Source organism: Sinohyriopsis cumingii, chromosome 13 (assembly GCF_028554795.1).
Source record: "Sinohyriopsis cumingii isolate HCF-2022 chromosome 13, ASM2855479v2, whole genome shotgun sequence".
In the NCBI taxonomy this organism is placed as follows: Eukaryota; Metazoa; Mollusca; class Bivalvia; order Unionida; family Unionidae; genus Sinohyriopsis; species Sinohyriopsis cumingii.
This window is the reverse complement of record NC_142973.1, coordinates 49,053,850-49,072,298: the sequence shown is the minus strand read 5'-3', so window position 1 is coordinate 49,072,298 and position 18,449 is coordinate 49,053,850. Positions and strand designations below refer to the sequence as shown.

Here is an 18,449-nt window from a genome sequence, read left to right as displayed (position 1 = left end):
TTGATTGTGGAGAGAATTATGAAAGCAAGATGGTCCTTCACTCTAACGGCTTACGAGAGATAGTATCATGTTTTCAGGGACTATTGTTGAGAAAGTAACATCATTCCCTTTGAGTGCCTCAATCTCTTAGCTAGCTGATTTTTTGTTTTCTCTGGCTTTACATGGAGAAAAGTTGGCTCCACTGGCTGCTGTCACATGATGTCTGACACATTCAGGCATCATGGTAGGAGAGATAACCTTCATGATAAAGACCTATCAAATCTACTAGCCAATTTTGATTTGACTGACCAGGATCTTATCATGGCTCATTTTAGGTAAATTCAGGCCATTAGCTCAGATCTTACTCAAGCTGTTGTCATTCAAAGCCTGCTTCCTGCTACCTTTAGCTTCAACATGCACTGCATATGTGTGACTTGCATGCCTTTTTAGTTATTCTGAACTATTTTTAGTTCAGATTGGATGGTTCAGTGTTCATCGTGACATAACCAGGCTTTGTAGCCAAGAACCATTCACTACCAGTGTGTGGTCAGAGAGTTGTCACACACTCCCTCTAGACTATAAATAAGTAGAGAGCAGCAGCTATGCAAGATCCTGCCTTCGGGTACTACTTGAAGTGTGCAGAGCCAAATCACGGCAACCACAAAAGTATCTTTCTCTTGGGGAAGGTTATCACCTCCAAAATCTTGTCTAACTGGCTAAATGGGTTATACACTCTGCATACTCAGATCACCTCCAAAATTCTGACTAAATGGCTAAATGGGATATATCTCTGCATACTCAGATCACCTCCAAAATCCCGACTAAATGGCTAAATGGGTTATACACTCTGCATACTCAGATGTCTCATAAGATCAAAGCTGCATCATTGGATATCATCTCATGAAATTAGAGCGATATCTGCGAGCCTTGGATTCAAATGCAATGTTTCGATCCGAGACATCATAGAAGCTGTTGACTAGGATGTTTAGTAAACCTTCTCAAGTTTTTATCGAATTGATTTAGCTTCGCAGAGACAAAACCTGAATCTGATGGATCCCATAGCTGTGGCCTAGATGACTATGAAACCCAATTAAACCAACACAGCTTCTTAGCGCTGTTGGATTCACCAGTGAATTTGTATGGTTAAAGATTTCAATAATCATCATCTTAACCTGATAGAGCAGTCAAGGTTAACAGGACCCTATGCTGTGTTGCTTTACATTGACATAAGGAATCTAATCATCTTCCCTAGAAGAAAAGTTAAAGTATAGGTAGAATGCTTAACATTGCCTTCTCCTATTACCTATTCACATGGGGCCCCGAGTGGCCGAGTGGTCTAAAGCGCTCTTCGTTACGGATCACTGCCATCTCACCTCTGTCTGCGGCGGTTCGAGTCTAAGATTCAGCCAATGTGGGTATGTGAGAAAGCTTGCCAGTAGCTTCTCGTGGGTCGGTGGTTCTTTCCTGGGTTTTCCCAGGTTCTTCCTCCACCATTAATACTGGCCGCCATGTATAGCCAATCAAGTGCTGAAAAATGGCGTTAAACCCCACAACAACAACAACAACAACCTATTCACATAATGTTAATTTGATTGGAGAACGTATTTGAAGGATAAAGCAAATATGTTAGTAAATTATGTTTCTCTGAGCCTACATACCCAGTCACAATAATTAAAACCTCCCAGCCACCCTGCCATGTGAACACCCTTGTTGGTATTTCACTCAGCTTATATGCTAGCAACACATGGTGGTAGCAGAGTTGGGTAATGTGCAAGAGTTGTTGCTCTTTGTTTATATAAAATAGAGAAGGCAAATTTTCGTTTTTTTAGTATGGCTGGATTCTGGAGGCAGCAGGTTTCTCCTTCAAATACGTTCCCCGATCACATTAACGTTAGGAATATAAGCCTGCTACCTCTTGAATCCAGCCCTACTAAAGACGAAAATTGTCTTTTTGGTCTATCTTATATAGACCAAAGGGCAATAACTCTTGCCCCTTACCTCCCCTTGCCACCGCCAGGTGTCGCTAGTTTTTAAGCTTCGCTTGTACGGATAACACGTACATTATACCTCCAAACAATCCAAGCCATCTTAGCGTTAAATTGGACCATCCGAAGTTAAATTTGGATTTATTGCATTGGACAATCGTTCTTCTACAGGTTGTATACATTATTTTAACAATTTTTCTCAAAATTGAGTGACTTTGTCACCTTTACGGACTTCGTTTACTGAAGACCATGTTACACACGCTATCGTGGAACTCGTGTTGTTAATTAAGAGTTAACACGACACTGACTAATTTCGCTTACTCCGTTAGTAACGGTTGTGGTATTAGCGAATTAATAACATGCTGAATTGCTAATTTGTGCTTTGTTTTCTTTTCTTGTGTCGTTTCAGTAGAAATGTCAACCAAATGCATGAAATGCAAAATGTTCAAAGCAAAAGAAGACAACCATGACTCTTGTATTGTATGTACCAAGTGTACATCATCTATACCATGCAGCGTGTGTAATACTTGGACAGAGCAAATGTGGGCTGATGTAGTCCAGAAGGCAGCAAAAGGGAGGGATAGACGGAATAAATCGAAGAAAGATATCATTGATGTCCTCAGTATACATCCGAAGACAGCCTCCATTGCGAGCCTTGTGGGGGACGTTAGGGTCCCCCCTCCACCTAAAGTTTGTCGTTTGCAGCCACAGTAACATCAGCGGCAGTGGAGGGAAATAATGTTGACAGGGTACAACAGTCCAACTGAACAGATGCGTCGTTTGGTCCAGGAAACGACGACGCAGCTATTGACATCAGGCCAGATATTACCCTTATTTCCCTCGCTCGCTAACACAGCTTTGTCTGACTCGTTGGGGGAATGTTCCCCCAATTTTAGGCTGCCCAGTGGGCGTAAGTCCCCCCGCATGTCCGAGCATGGACTTCAGGCCTGTAAGTCAGGACGCATGGGATTTTTACTGGATCCATCGGATCCATTTCTTTATACAACCTCTATGTCACCGGCCGTCCAACCGTCCCAGCATGAGGACCCTATTGGTAAAACGATGTGACCAAACATGACTTACGGTGATTTTAGTGATAAACCCGTCCATCAAGCTGTATCGCTGGCAACATACCAATACTGTGGCAGAGATTTTAGTGAGAAATCTGTCCGTCCAGCCAGGCCATTGGAGCAGCCGGTACCAGTGATAGCAGGACCGTCGCCAACATTCAGACCGACCACAAGCCAGACAAACCAGCCAGCAGGGCCGTCCGTCCATATGTTCACGACTTATCTACAAGGGAGAGTTAGTGACAGTGTTAAGGATGATGGAATCGCGTCATCTATGCCACCTGGTATGCTCTATCCAGAAATGCAAGCTATTACAGAACACGACTCGGCACACAGTGAGGGTGACGAAACTCCTGCAAATCAGCCGTACACAAATCCAACCATGGAACAGACTGAGTTTGGCTTCAAGGTGGCAGTGGAAGAAATTTATAGGGTGTTGGCAATTTCAGAATGCCCTCCACCTCCTACCGCCACTCAAGACTACAAAGTTAAGGCGTCTGTAGATCTTGATGGGGAGGAAGAGATGCTGTCCTTCCAGCTCCGTCCCCAGTCGGCAAAAATTAAGGAGATCAGCGATCGTCTATCAGGACGAATAGGTGATCCTGGGAATGCTAAGGCGTTCTTTTCAGAAAGCCAAATACCAGCGACGTTCTCGGGTCGCTGGTACAAAACTCATTCAGACGCCTTCAGTACGGATCTTCCGGCCCTGGACAAAAATATGGCAGCAGTTCACATGTCTGCTCCACTGTTTTACAAAGTGGACAAAAATGTGTTCCATGCCACGTCAAAGCTAGTCAGGAACGTAGTCGCTACGTCTTCAATGTTAGACTTGGCTTCATTAGCCATTTTCCGACTCACAGAAAAATCCGACAATGACCATGCTTGGGAAGCGACGGCCCGGATTGTTAAAGTTATTAACAGGGCAGCTCACCATTCCATGGCTAATGCATTGACTGCTTCTGCCAACTTAGACCTGATATAATGTGACGCATGTCTGCGAGTCCACGTCGCTCAAGCCCCATCATACTCTGGCATTACAGATGACTCTGTTTGGGTCGCCTTTACTCTTTGGAGGAAAAATTGAAGAAGTTCGGAAGCAGGCAGCTCAGGAACTGCCCCTCCAACTCGCCGCCCAGCCCTCGCAGGCGTTTAGAAAAAATCAGCCCCTGCCACAGCGGAGGGATGATTGGCGGACCAGGGACAAGGGATCCTTGCAATCAAATGTGCAGTATAGATCCCAACCCAATGCCAGGAGACAACAGTCTAATCAAGCTAGGAGGCAACCATACAGAGGCGGTAAGAAACAAAGTTTCTCCGTCTTCAAGCCTCCTAACTCTAAAAATTGACATACCCTCTCCACTACCCACGGACAGCCTACCTGTGGGCGGCGGCCTCCTGCAATTTCAGGACCACTGGACCACCTTTTTTCCTCAGAACGATTGGGTGATCCAGATCATTTCAGAGGGACTTCGGATTTCATTTATCCAACCCCCTCTCCTGTCCTCCTCTCCCCTCTTCACGGACGTACCGTCCGATCAGGAGAAGGATACCTTTCTACAACAGGAGATACGGTTGCTCATAGAAAAACGGGCGGTGGAGATTGTGAAAAACCCGCAATCGCCGGGGTTTTATTCCAGGCTGTTTCTTATCCAGAAGGCAAACAGCAAGTTGAGGCCGATCATCGACCTGAGTCGCCTCAACCAATACATTTTACCACCGAAATTCAAGATGGAAACGGTGAGATCAGTCCGTCTTTCCATCTGGCGGGATGAGTATGCCGTCAGTCTAGATATGACCGACGCATATTTTCACATCCCTATCCACCCCGCGTCACGGAAATTTCTCTGATTCGTTAACCGCGACATGGTTTATTAGTTTCAGGTCCTACCCTTTGGCCTCAACATCAGCCCTTGGGCTTTACCAAGGTTATGGATTGTTTCGTCACCCTGTTCCGCTCGACTTCATCTACAGGGATGGCAGTGTACTTGGACGACATCCTCCAGAAACATATGGTAAGTTCTATTCTGCTCAAAGGCAGAAATGATCTTTTAGCACTTTTAGATCGTCTAGGCTTTCTCGTGAACTGGAAAAAGTCCGATCTCCGTCCATCTCAGCGTTTTGTCCATCTGGGTATGGAGTTTCTCACCGATCTGAATCTGGTACGACTTCCTCGCGCTTGTGTAATCCGGATCGTCAAACTCGTCGAGTCCGTTTCCAACAGGACGTGGATTTCAGCGAGAGAATTCTTGCAACTCCTCGGATTATTCAGTGTGGCGGCGGCGGACTTGATCCCGCTTGGCCGTCTTTTTATGCGTCCCTTACAAATGACGTTAATGGCACAATGGCGCCCCTTTTCAAGTCCCATCAATCAAACAATAATGATCACGCCCGAGATACGATCATTCCTGAGTCAATGGCACAACCCAGGTTGGCTGTCCACGGGGATTCCTCTGGAGATGCCCCAAGCGGAGATAACGGTATGTACCGACACCAGTACCTATGGTTGGGGTGCCCACCTGTTGAAGGACTTCGCTACAGTCAGTGACACATGGGAGCCAGAGGAGAGGTCTCTCCATATCATCAACCTTTTAGAAATGAGGGCTGTCATCAATGCCTTTCATTTCTGGAAGGATCAACTCTCAGGAAAAACTGTCCTCATTATGTCAGACAACTCTGGGGTGGGGACTTACCTCCTCAAACAAGGGGGCACCAAATCACCAGACCTGTGCATTCTGATCTGGCAGTTTCTATGTTGGTGCGACAACCTCCACATCAACGTACAAATCAGACACATTCCCGGCAGACTAAGTGTCTTGGCCGACACTCTATCCAGGAAAGGTCAAATCATTCACACGGAATGGTCACTCCATCAATCAGTCTTTCTTCAGATTTGCACACTTTGGGGGCATCCGATGATCGATCTTTTTGCGACAAGGTGGAATCGAAAGTTGCCCGCCTTCGTCTCTCCGGTTCCAGACCCAGAGGCTTGGGCTGTGGACGCTCTGTCAATCAGCTGGTAGAGGTTGTGGGCATTCGTCTACCCTCCCACGGTTTTGGTACCAAAAATAATCAAGAGGTTAAGGGGTCAGAACTGTCGGATAATTCTGATTGCCCCTCTCAGATGGAACAAGTCCTGGGTTACCGATCTACTTGATCTAGCGATAGATCTACCCAGGAAGATTCCAACCAGCTCAAATCTTCTCAAACAACCGTGGTCACGGGTGTTCCACCCCTGCCCGGATCGTCTTCTTCTTCACGCTTGGCTCTTGTCCGGGCAGCCTTGCGAGACAAACAATTTAAACCTTCGATTGTGGAGAGAATCTCAAGAGCAAGAAGACCCTCCACTCTGAAGGCTTACGAGGGAAAGTGGCATGTTTTCAGGGGCTGGTGCCATATCAATAACATCGTCCCTTTGAGTGTCTCAATCCCTCAACTGGCCGACTTTTTTCTCTGGCTTTTCGCGGAGAAACAGTTGGCCCCAATTACTATCAAAGGCTACCACTCCATGATATCAGACACATTCCACCATCATGGTAGATGTGACATTGGGCATAACAAAGATCTATCAGATCTTTTAGCCAATTTTGATTTCAATCGACCAAAATCCCTCACCCTGTTTCCAAAATGGAATCTGTCCTAGGTTTTAACTTGGCTCAATTCAGACAAATTTGAACCTTTAGGCCACACTTCGTTAAAGCTACTATCATACAAAACATGTTTCTTGATAGCCTTAGCTTCAGTATGCAGGGTGAGTGAGTTACATGCCCTTTCCAGTGACCCGAACTTTCTTCAGTTCAGATCAGATGGTTCGGTGGTCCTCCTGACGCAGCCAGGCTTTGTAGCCAAAAAAAAAGTTACCATCCATTGGCAATCAAAGAATTGTCATTCGCTCGCTCTCTTCCATAGATAAATCAAGAGCAGCAGCCATGCAAGATCCTGTTCGTGCACTCAAGCACTATTTAAAATGCACAGAGGCATGTCGGGACACACGTAAGCGCCTCTTTCTTCCGGTCAAAGCTGGTAAACGGGATATCACCCCTCAAGCCCTTGCTTCATGGCTGAAGTGGGTTATACGCTCAGCGTACTGTGAGGTCTCACAAGATCAGAGTTGCCTCAGGAAGATTACGGCTCATGAGATTAGAGCAATCTCGGCGAGCCTGGCATTCAAACGCAATGTTTCGATCCGAGATATAATAGAAGCTGTTGGCTGGCATGCAGAGTCAACCTTCTCCAGTTTTTATCTCAGAGATTTGGCTTCTCAGAGGCAAACCTTGAATCTGGTAGGTCCGGTGTCAGCAGCCCAGATGACCACCAGACCCATTTAAAACAATCAGCACAGCCTATCAGCTTTGCTGGATTCGCCAGTGAAATTTCGTAGGTAAGAAAATTTCAATAACTATCTTCTTAACCGTATATAGGGGTCACATATAACGGGACCCTAGGCTGTGTTGCTGATGAAATTAGGAGAACAGGTTATCGTTCAAATGGGGAATCCAGCCATCATTCCCTAGAAGGTACCCGGGGTGGAGGTAGGATGCTCAGCATTCCCTCCTCCTATTACTTAATCTCCTAACGTTAATGTGATCGGGGAACGTATTTGAAGGAGAAAGCAAATTTTTAGTAAATTATGTTTCTCCGAGAATACTTACCTGATCAAATTACTTAAAAACCCTCCCAACCACCCCGCTATGCGAGCATCCTTGTATAATATATATCGCTCAGCTTAAAAAACTAGCGACACCTGGCGGTGGCAAGGGGAGGTAAGATGCAAGAGTTATTGCCCTTTGGTCTATATAAGATAGACCAAAAAGACGAATTTTCGTCTTTTAGTAGGGCTGGATTCGAGAGGTAGCAGGCTTATATTCCTAATATTAATGTGATCGGGTATCTATTCTCGGAGAAACATAATTTACTAAAAATTTTCTTTATATCATTATTGATAATATGATCAGGTAGGTTTTCTCAGAGGAACATAATTTACATTAAAATTTAATTTTTTATTGTTTTGATTTTTATGTCCTGTCACATTATGTATGTATGTATGTATGTATGTATGTATGTATGTATGTATGTATGTATGTATGTATGCATGTACATACATATGTACATATGTTTTTATGTATATGGTTTAATAGAGCATCAGCACAGTACTGGCCAATTAAATGTGAAATACTGAAATATAAAGATAAAATAAATTTCCCTGACCAGTCTTTAATCAGAAAAGGGGCCAGTGTTTCATTGTCAGGATTACTTTGATTAGAAAAGGGGCCAGTGTTTCATTGTCAGGATTACTTTGGCCTCAGTTTATTTTCAGCTTGATAATGCTTACAATGTCTACTACTCTTGACCGCTGAAAGTTTTGTGGAGGTGATCTATGTTATCAATGATATTTTTTCTCAGTTTTTGAGAAAGAGATACAGTTGACCTGGTTATGTCAGTAAAGTGTTAAATTTACAGCATTTGATAGGAAAACACGGTATCTTTACAATACGGAACATTTGAGCATTATACGCAACCTTTTTTATAAGTGACATAGCCTATTATTGAGATGTTTTGTCATAATAGAGCATGCAGATACAAAAAAAAAGGTTTTAATGCAGTGAAATCATTCTAGAAATCCATATTACTAAGAATAAAAACTGAAATCCCAGTTACTAAGAGTAAAAACAAAAGCAAATGATGCTGCAATGATAAAACAATTTAACAAATTTATTTGGTTCAATCACCATGTAAGAGGAGAGGGATTATTATGAGGGGCATTATAATGAGTGACAACTATAATGGTATTGTTACTGCTGATGGAATCCAATGCATCCATTCCTTCTTGAATAGCTTGTGTCAAAAAGGTACTGTATATACTCCCTTGTAAGTTGAGTCAAACTGTAAACAACAAAATTCCTGATATGCTGTAGCATAGTGTGCCTGCAGATAGGGTCTGTGTTGTTTGTTCTACAGATTACTCCTAGCAAACTGCAGAGATTGAGATCTGTCAGCGCATTATTTGCTGGTAGATCTAGGTCTGTACATTTTACATGAGCTTATCTTACAAGTTAGTATATATGGTAGTTTAAATAATTTGAGGTCACAGTAAAAAAGAAAATTTATTTGGAAATGAAATATTGAAGAGGAGTGCAAAATTCATCCAGTAAGACAAGTTTGTGTGTGTGGCTAATAACTACGGAAGAGTTAACTTATTTTTATAATTTTGTCTTTCAGGTTGGCTTGTTGATTGGTCAGACAACTTTTCATAGTGAGCAGCAGTCACTGGTAGCACACAGGTAGAACAGTTGTTAAAGTTTGATAGGGTATATCTTAGATGAGGTTTATTTCTTTGACACTTATGCAAATTTAGTCATTAAATTTCATGAGCACATTCATCATGATAAGAACTGCGCAAAATTGTCACAGTGGCCTACTTTTCACACTAGTGGTTTATTTAAAATATAGCATTTTAAAAAAAATCTGTTTTGCATAAAACTTTACAAATTGATATATGAGGAGGAGCACATTGTTGCTGGTACCAAAGGTAGGTCACAATGACTTACTTTTGGGCATTAGACAAAACGTCATATTGTGCACAACATGAGCAGACAAGACATCACATCAGTGGACAATTGGTCAGTTACTACTGATCTTTGACCCCAGTGGACCATTGACCAATTGAACCATGGTCCCTGTGACATTTGTTTTACAATCACCTCAGTATGCTGGACTTTGACATGTGGGTAGGATTTAGCTCACCAGACCTTAAGGCAAAGTGAAGTTTCCGGTCTGGCCAATTTTACACTGTGCATCTTTGTTGTCCGTACATCTTCTGTCAATAATTGACAAATTTGGCTTTTTTTTTTTGGACCAATTTAAACTAAAAGCATCCTAGCATAAAGACCTTTCAAGTTTGTATATGGATGGATCCATCATTACTAGGTATAGAAAAACCCTTCAGTGAGTTTTTCTTCAAAACCACAGGAAAGAAATGGACCCAGTTTGACAGAAAACATCCTGGCATCTAAACCTCTCAAGTTATAAAATTGAAAAACCATAAAATGACTTTTTCAGAACAGCAGTTTAACTAAATACAAGAGAAAGTGTCCTGGCGTGAAGACCTTTCAGATTATTACAAATGATTGTGATCCACCATCAAATACGGTCTCTATAATTTTAAATGACTTATCAAAAATTGCTAGACAGAATTAGACCACTTTTGATAAAAATCTTTATTTTGTAGAGGGCTTTCAGCTTACTAAACACAAAAATTCTTTTTAAACAGCATTTGTTCTCTTGTAGTCTGTTCAAATGAATTCGACCAAATGCATATTGGCAAAGAGCATTTTCCACAATTTAAAAATTATGCTTATCTGGCAACAAATACGGTTGCCATTACTAAATATATTAAATGACCTCTTCACGAAAACCGCTAAATTGAATTTTGACCAAAATTGATAGAAGGCATCGTGAAAGACATTCATATTTTTACAGATGATGCTAATCATCCCAAAAATATGGCTACGGTTAAAATCGTTTAAAACATCTTTAAACAACTTCTTTGCAAAAATTGCTTAAAAGAATCTGACCAGATTTAAGAGAAAGAAATGAGGGGTTTCAAATGTGGATGTCATTACTAAAAATAGAACACTTTTAAATGATTTCTTAAAACCACTTTTAACATTTTGACTAAATTTGGCATAAAGGGCTTTCAGATTTTACAAATAATGCCTAATATTCCTCCAGTATGAGTTCTGTTAATAAAAATGAAAATGGGACTCTCTCCATAGAATTTACCAAATTTCATAGAAAGCATTTGGGCATGAAGGCCTTTCAGTTTGTGCTAACAATGCCAATTCATCATCAGTTATTCCTGGTATTACAAAAAAATATAAAGCTTTCAAACAACTTCTCATCAACCACTGAGCTTTCAGTTTGTGCGATGCTTAACTACCATCCATTATGGCTTCCATTATTAAAAATAGAAAAAACATGAATTATTTTTCTCAACAACCACTGGATAGTTTGAGGTCAAATTCTATATAAAGCAGTCTGGCATGAATTTTTTTTCAGTTAGTACAAATGTTGCTAACCAGCTATCAAATATGGCCACTGTTACTAAAAATAGAAAAATTATTTTAAAAAAACTTCTTCTCAAACACCGAATTTGATACAATTTGACCCAAAGATGTCTGACTGAGACAATTTATGAAGATAAACATATACAAACAAGCAAACAAACATATGAATGTACTAATGAACTCATCGGCAAATGAATGTATGAATGAATGAGATTGTAATTCTATTGCAGATTGACTGGTTACAGCAGCCTTATGGACATCATAGTGTGCACACCAGGAAGACTGGTAGATCACATCAACAAGACCAATGGTTTTAACCTCAGCCATCTCCGATTCCTGGTATACTTGTATATTTCTCTGTCATGCATTGTGCTTTTTGGTTTATTGTTGTTCGTTACAAGAATCTTCTCAGTGTGAGTGACAAGGGTAGGAAAATATTACCAAAGGGGGCAAACACTGTGGCAGGGATAACTGAATAAGGCTTGCTGAATATTTTTAATACAAATCAATTAAAACTCTGGTTAGAGCTTCCTAATCAAGTTCCAAAAACTCTGTAATTAAAAAGAATTAATTACAGAAAGTCTGTACACTTTTCCAAATTATAATATACAGTAATGATGTCACATCCGCTGGACTAATGTGCACATAAAAAAGGTAACCTTTTTGTGTCCCAAAATGTAAAAAAAATCAGATACAAAATTTCAGTATAAAATACAAAAAATACAGATGCAGAAATTTTAATGCGTAATCATTCAGATTGCCAGACATCACACAGATGTGACCAGCTCTTGTTCAGTTACAATTCCAGTAAACTGTTTTAAACTGCTATGATTGTTTTTATGTTATTATTTTGTATGTGCATATTTTCTGCTTTTGCCATTATGTAATAAAATAATGGTAAATAAAGACTTCATAATTAAGGGGCCACATAATGTGTACTCGGAAGCAGAAAATAGGCCTATAGGATACAGTGTATTTTGCTTAATTTCACTTTTATACTTGTTTATTCCTACAAATAACATGCGTGGATTTTGCATTAATTGTTGTTATTACCAAATCTCATTCTTCCAGATCACATTTTAGCCATATGTCTGTTGTTGCTTTATTATTTTATTTCATGTGGTACCTTTTTTCATTTATATAAGCAACCCAACAAAGTAGTGTAAACTACTGTAGTATTGTTTATTTTCGTGGAGCTCAATTATTTGTTTTTTATATATAATAAAAGACATTTTCTTGGGCACTTCAGTTCATCGCTTTGCCTGTCAGAGTTTGCATATTTGTAATTTCATGGTTAAACCTCTACATGACCACTCTGAGGGCCTTGTGGTTAGAGTGGCCACCTCAGATGCAGCAGGTCGGTATTTTGAACCTTGGCTGAGTCATACCAAAGACAAAAAAGTGGTACTAAAAGCTGCCTTGCTAGGCACTCAGCATTAAGAGGTTAGTGTTTGGACTGGTTGTTGTTGTTGTTGTTGTAGGGTTTAATGTCATTTTTCAGCACACGATAGGCTATACATGGCAGCCAGTATTAATGGTGGAGGAAGAACCCGGAAGATCCCCGGAAAGAACCACCGACCCTCGAGAAGCTACTGGCAAGCTTTCTCACATACCCACATTGGCCGAATCTGAGACTCGAACCTACACAGACAGAGGTGAGATGGCAGTGATCCGTAACGGAGAGCGCTTTAGACCACTCAGCCACTCGGGGACCCCTGTTTGGACTGGTGTCAGGGTAATGTGACTGGATGGGACATCATGCTACATGTCTGCAGCATTGATGCCCCAGTGCTAGATATCACTATAAACTGCCACACTGCAGACATCATAGAGATAAGACTGCAAAATTGTTAAAGCTACATTAAAAATCCAAATCACACGCACACATACACATGCACACACACACACACACTAACCTCTACAGATACCCAGGAGAAAGAATATGAAAGAATAAAACTATACTGATGCAAATGGCAGTCACATAAATGTTTAAAACAATAACACTGCATGTCTGAGCACAGATCAAAGACCTGAAAATTCAATATTTACACTGTGTTTTCATCCGAATGCCCAGCATCAAAAGTAGCTGACACTGCCAAAGTGCTAAGATGCTAACTAAATTGAAAGACAGTGGAATCACCCACTGTTTATGCCTGCCTAGTGTACAGACCAAATTCAGTCTTGACGATAATAAAGAGTACAGAGAATTAAAATTACACCTCCACAACTCATATGTTAAACAAGTCATGGAGGCTGTCATGTAACAGATGTTACCGGTGATGATCATTACACTGTATTAGTTAACCTTGCATCCTCATTGGTCAAGCCAATTCATGCTGGATGGATAAATTGCAGCTTATGAAACATTGAGTGAACGACTGGGCCTAATCAGTGGTTTTGAGAAATCTGGATTTGTTAATTTTGCAATTTGCGGATTATTTACTTGACAAGCGTTGATGTATACAGTGGCTTTGTTTGAAAATCAGTGAAGTGTGAGCTTTAATACTTGCTGTAATTAGTGTAAATACATAGCGTTTAATTTGTAATGCTGTTTCAAGCTATAGTTCTAGTATTTTACAGGCTTCTTGTTCTTTTGGATTAAAAATGCATGGATAAAATCAAAATGTGCTTTTTTGAGGATTAAAATTTTTCAACAACAGTCACACTCAAATGAAGGATTGATTTGAATAAATATTAAATTTAATTTTCATATACTAGCTTTTTTATTATTCTTTCTTTCATTTCAGTCCTACTAGTGTTCAAATACTTTATGCTTTTTCTCATTTCTATTTATTCTTACTTATCTCACATATTGACTTTAGGCAGTGAGTGGAAATTACAGCTGCTGGATACCTTGTCGATATATAAACATTGAAACAATATACCGTGCTTTATTATTCATATTCCAAAGAGTTAAAATAAACCAAACTTGTGTAAAAGGTAATATTTTATTACCAGTTTACATTATTGACAGGTTAGAGTCTTGGATTCGGCCAATGTGGGTATGTGAGAAAGCTTGCCAGTAGCTTCTCGTGGGTTGGTGGTTCTTTCCGGGGTTTTACTGGGTTCTTTCTCCATCATTAATACTGGCCACCATGTATAGCCTATCGTGTACTTAAAAATGGCATTAAACCTCACACCACCAACACATTATTGACATTGATTTATCAGATACTAGTAGCTTTGTTGATCTGTTGGAATTAAATACAGTAAGAAATTGGTTGTGTGGGGTCATCATCATACATGGTAAATTTTTTGTTGGGTCTTTAAACTCTTTGTTCAGAGCAACAATGAAAACCATGCAGATTGGTTCCCTATGACATATTCTGATACTACAGTATGTGAAAAGATGCACAAGTTCATTGCATATTTATAACTATGTTTGGAACATAACCATTGTATATTCACATAATTGTCATATGTTCACTAAAGAATGACCATATTGTAGGTTAAAATTCTGAATATAGTTTGACTAGACCATGATGGATTTTAATTTTGTATTTTGGCATCTCTGTTTGATTATAACTGTGGATTTGTCTTTTGTTTACTGAAAGCAGTCCAGACGAGTTAATTGTTTAAGGCCTGAGACTGGCTGGGTAAAGAGGGAATTTTGTCTGGAGGCTGTGCCAGTACCCCATTTTTTCTACAACATTAAACCACTCTAATTATCTATTTAGAATAAGATGTGGATTGAAAAGAATCAAATTTTTGGTGCATAACTGTGGTAATAAATTAAGTGGTCCCCAAAATTGATATTATTATTGTCTATCGATTAAGGTAAATTTTGCATATTTCTAGTAAAAAAAATCAAGTATTGGTTGATTAGAAATATGCACAATTTATGAGACTTTGCTGATTGGTGAATTTGTATACTGAATTTGATGTGTACTTGCCTCTTACTACACGATTACCATAGCCAAATCAACATATACTTATAATTTAAAGGTTGCTTACATCAAAGCAAACTACCACTGCATTATTATTGCAATTATTTTCCAGTAATATTATCCTGGGACCAATTTTAGAGTCATTATTGAAGTCTAATGATGTGGTGCCTATGATTGGAAACCTAGAGATGTACTTCATTGAGTTCAAGTTAGAATCTTCAGTGTGCATGCAGTGATGCCATAATGTAAACAAGGGTGCTAAATGTGAATGAGGAACCATATACTGTTTTTTTCTTCTTCATTGCTGTAATAATGGTATCACATTTTAATGGGATATGTATTGAAATTTTCCAGGCAGAAAATATGATTACTACAATAGAACCTTCTTGAAAGACCAACCCTTCTGCCATAAAATTATGGTCTGTCAAGACAGGTGGTCTCTCATAACAACAGGTCATAACACTATATATCATTCAATTTCGGCATTGACAATATGGTCTCGAGACAGGTGGTCTCACATAACAGTGGTCTTTCAAGGCAGGTTTTACAGTAGTAACTTTAGATAATTTGAATGCAGCAATGCATAATCTGCCAATATTAAACTAGAACAAAAAAAGGGAGAAGTTATTGTAGATAGTTTGTCATTTTTCAAAGAAATTATAAATATTTGAATATTTATTGAGTTTTTCAAATAGGTTATATTAATTTATAACATTTCTGTCTAATAATTTATATTGCTGGTCCCTTAGCAACTGCAAAGCCATTTTATTTGCTGTTGTATAACATGATGATTGATAAAATATGCTGGTAAGTAAATGAAAACTATGTACAAGGTGTCACAAGACTTATTATTCCTGAAAAAAGTGCTATAATTTCATGTCCTATCTTTTTCTGAACATGAATAAAATATTTTTGAAAATAATTAAGGGTGTCCAAGCTTTTATGATGTCCCAGTACATGCCGTAATTATGATGTCATTTAAATAAGGTGAACATTGCAGTAGGAATGCTGCTAAAATTTTCTGCACAGGAGTTTTTAGTCCAGGGAAAAATTTGGGTTGATTCTGTTTGGTTGTAAAGAAATTTAGATTCTTTGTGAACATCTGAAGAATTTCATTCATAGCCTTTATTTTTGTATCATGACTATCATGGAAATAACAAATATAAATGATTTTACAAGGTTTCCCAAATCAGATCTTTTATGATCATGTGTTGGCAAATTACTAAAGTCCAATTGCTTCAGCACTGAGTTGCCGTTCATGCACTGATGTTGTGTTAAACACCAGTCAACTAGTCAACTACCATGAAAAAGTACAAAAATGAATACAACTGTTAGGTTCTTTCTGTCATATAGATAAACAATGGGAAGAAGGGATACATTTTTGGTCTAAGATCAGAATTCAAACCTTCAAGGTTCCCAATTGGGTTTTGGGATGTAGAATAGGTTCTGCATGTCATAAGAGGCATATATTGGAGGCAACCGTTTCAACTTGGAATATATCCCATGGTGATATTCACACTGAGTAAGTCCTTAACTTTGTTTTCTGTGCCAAAATATACTTGTCAGAGTGTAACCTGTATTGTGCTGATGTGCTGTTAAACCATCCAAATACATGAATAATCACCCTCAATGTAAAAATCAATTGATTGTCTTGGGCAGTATCACTTATAGTAAGTTATGAAATGTGGTGATGTCATGTGATGAATTTTTATTTGTCACATACTCAGGTGGTAGACGAGGCAGATCGCATGATGGAGGAAATACAACAAGACTGGCTGAGTCAAGTGGAAGCAGCTATCCAAAGGGGAGACAACTCTCATGAGCCCAGGAATCTATCACTTCCTCTTACAGCTGCAAAGTGAGTCTTAAAAAAAAATTCCATTTAGAAGAATAAAACAAACATAATTGGCCTGGTCTTAGAGATATTTTGCTTTGAGTGAATTCATGGAAATTTTTGCCTCCATAGTCAAGTTAATCTCTCTGACCCTATTCAGTACAGTATACTATCATGTCAGCTGTTCAACTGATCAGTAATCTTAATACTTTTTTTATTAGGAAGAAAGCAACACAAGCTAAAGACAATTTAATCCATTGCAGCATCTTTTCATCAATCCAACCTTTTTCCTGCACATGTATGATCTATAGCTTTGCTGCATGAATATTGTTTAGCTTCCTCATGCCGTGAAAAATTATCATTGGAGACAACACATCTCCTGAAGTAGAAACTGCAAGGTTTAAAGTAAGATTTTTTTCTGCACCAGTTGTGCAAATTATCACACGGTTCACCCCTTCTTATTGATAGTCAGTCCAGGAATGAGATAAAGTTTGATCAGTGTTAATATCATATTGTCGATGGAATTGTCTCTTCTGTCCTTCACAAATTCAAATTCATTTATTTTTATTTTCTTGTTCAAATCTTCTGTGAAATGTTGGGTCTCAATGTCCATGCACAAATTGTGTTGCTTTTAAAACTTCTATTATTTCATTTATTTTCAAAATTCCTATATAAAGGATTCAAAGTTGGCTTCCTTATGTTGACCAATTTAGTATTTAAGAAAAGAATATGCACGCTTAAAAGAATCCAAAATTGTCTTCCAAAGTTGGCTTGCTTTGTAATAAAATAACCATTGTATCTGATATCCTGTTGGTAAGTTCAAACAACGAGTTTATTGCTTGCTGCCAGTTGTGTTTATTCACCACCCAGGTTGCGATTTGCTTGCCATCATAATTGATACCAACAGGCATTGATGTTTGCAGGGTAAATAGTATAAACAGCAATAACTTCCTTTAATAATACTTTTTGTAACCCTTTCTAGTGAAAAGATTTGCACTCACGTACGATCAATACCTCTGGTGCATGAATAATTTTTAGCTCCCTCATGCCATGAAAAATTCTTATTGGAGACAACAGATCTCTTGAAGCAGAAACTGCAAGGACTTTGCATTTTTTTTATTTGCACCAGTCATGCAAATTCTCACACGTTTAACCTCATTCATATCAACAGTCCATCTAGGAGTGACAGCAAAATACACTGGAGTTTCATCCATGTTCATGATCTTATTGTTGGCCTTCACAAATTCATAGAATCATCTGCAAAATGCTGGGTCATTGACATCCATGCACAAAGCACTAGGTTGTGTTGCTTTAAGAGCTGTTCGATTATTTCAATGTATTTTCAAAATTCCCATGAATACCAGTAAAAAGAAACCAAAGATGGATTCCCTATGACGTCCGAATTGGTATTTTAAAAGAAAATCTGCACTCTTAAAAGAATTCAAAATTGTCTTCCGCGGTCGGCTTACTTTGTTGCTGTTGTGGGGTTTAGCGCCATTTTTCAGCACAAGATAGGCTATGCATGGCGGCCTGTATTAATGGTGGAGGAAGAACTCTGGAAAACCCCGGGAAGAACCACCGACCCACGAGAAGCTACTGGCAAGCTTTCTCACATACCCACATTGGCCGAA

The 18,449-nt window shown here is 39.3% G+C and overlaps 1 protein-coding gene across 1 annotated transcript in view; it reads left to right on the top strand.

The window, feature by feature from the left end:
- LOC149785515 (ATP-dependent RNA helicase DDX51-like) overlaps positions 1-18,449 on the top strand; it is an 87,989-nt gene that overhangs the window by 22,622 nt on the left and 46,918 nt on the right. Inside the window, exons 6-8 of the mRNA XM_089979314.1 lie at positions 9,251-9,312; positions 11,328-11,436; positions 16,712-16,842. Coding sequence (XP_089835440.1) covers positions 9,251-9,312; positions 11,328-11,436; positions 16,712-16,842 — 302 coding nt within the window. The remainder of the gene's footprint in view (positions 1-9,250; positions 9,313-11,327; positions 11,437-16,711; positions 16,843-18,449) is intronic.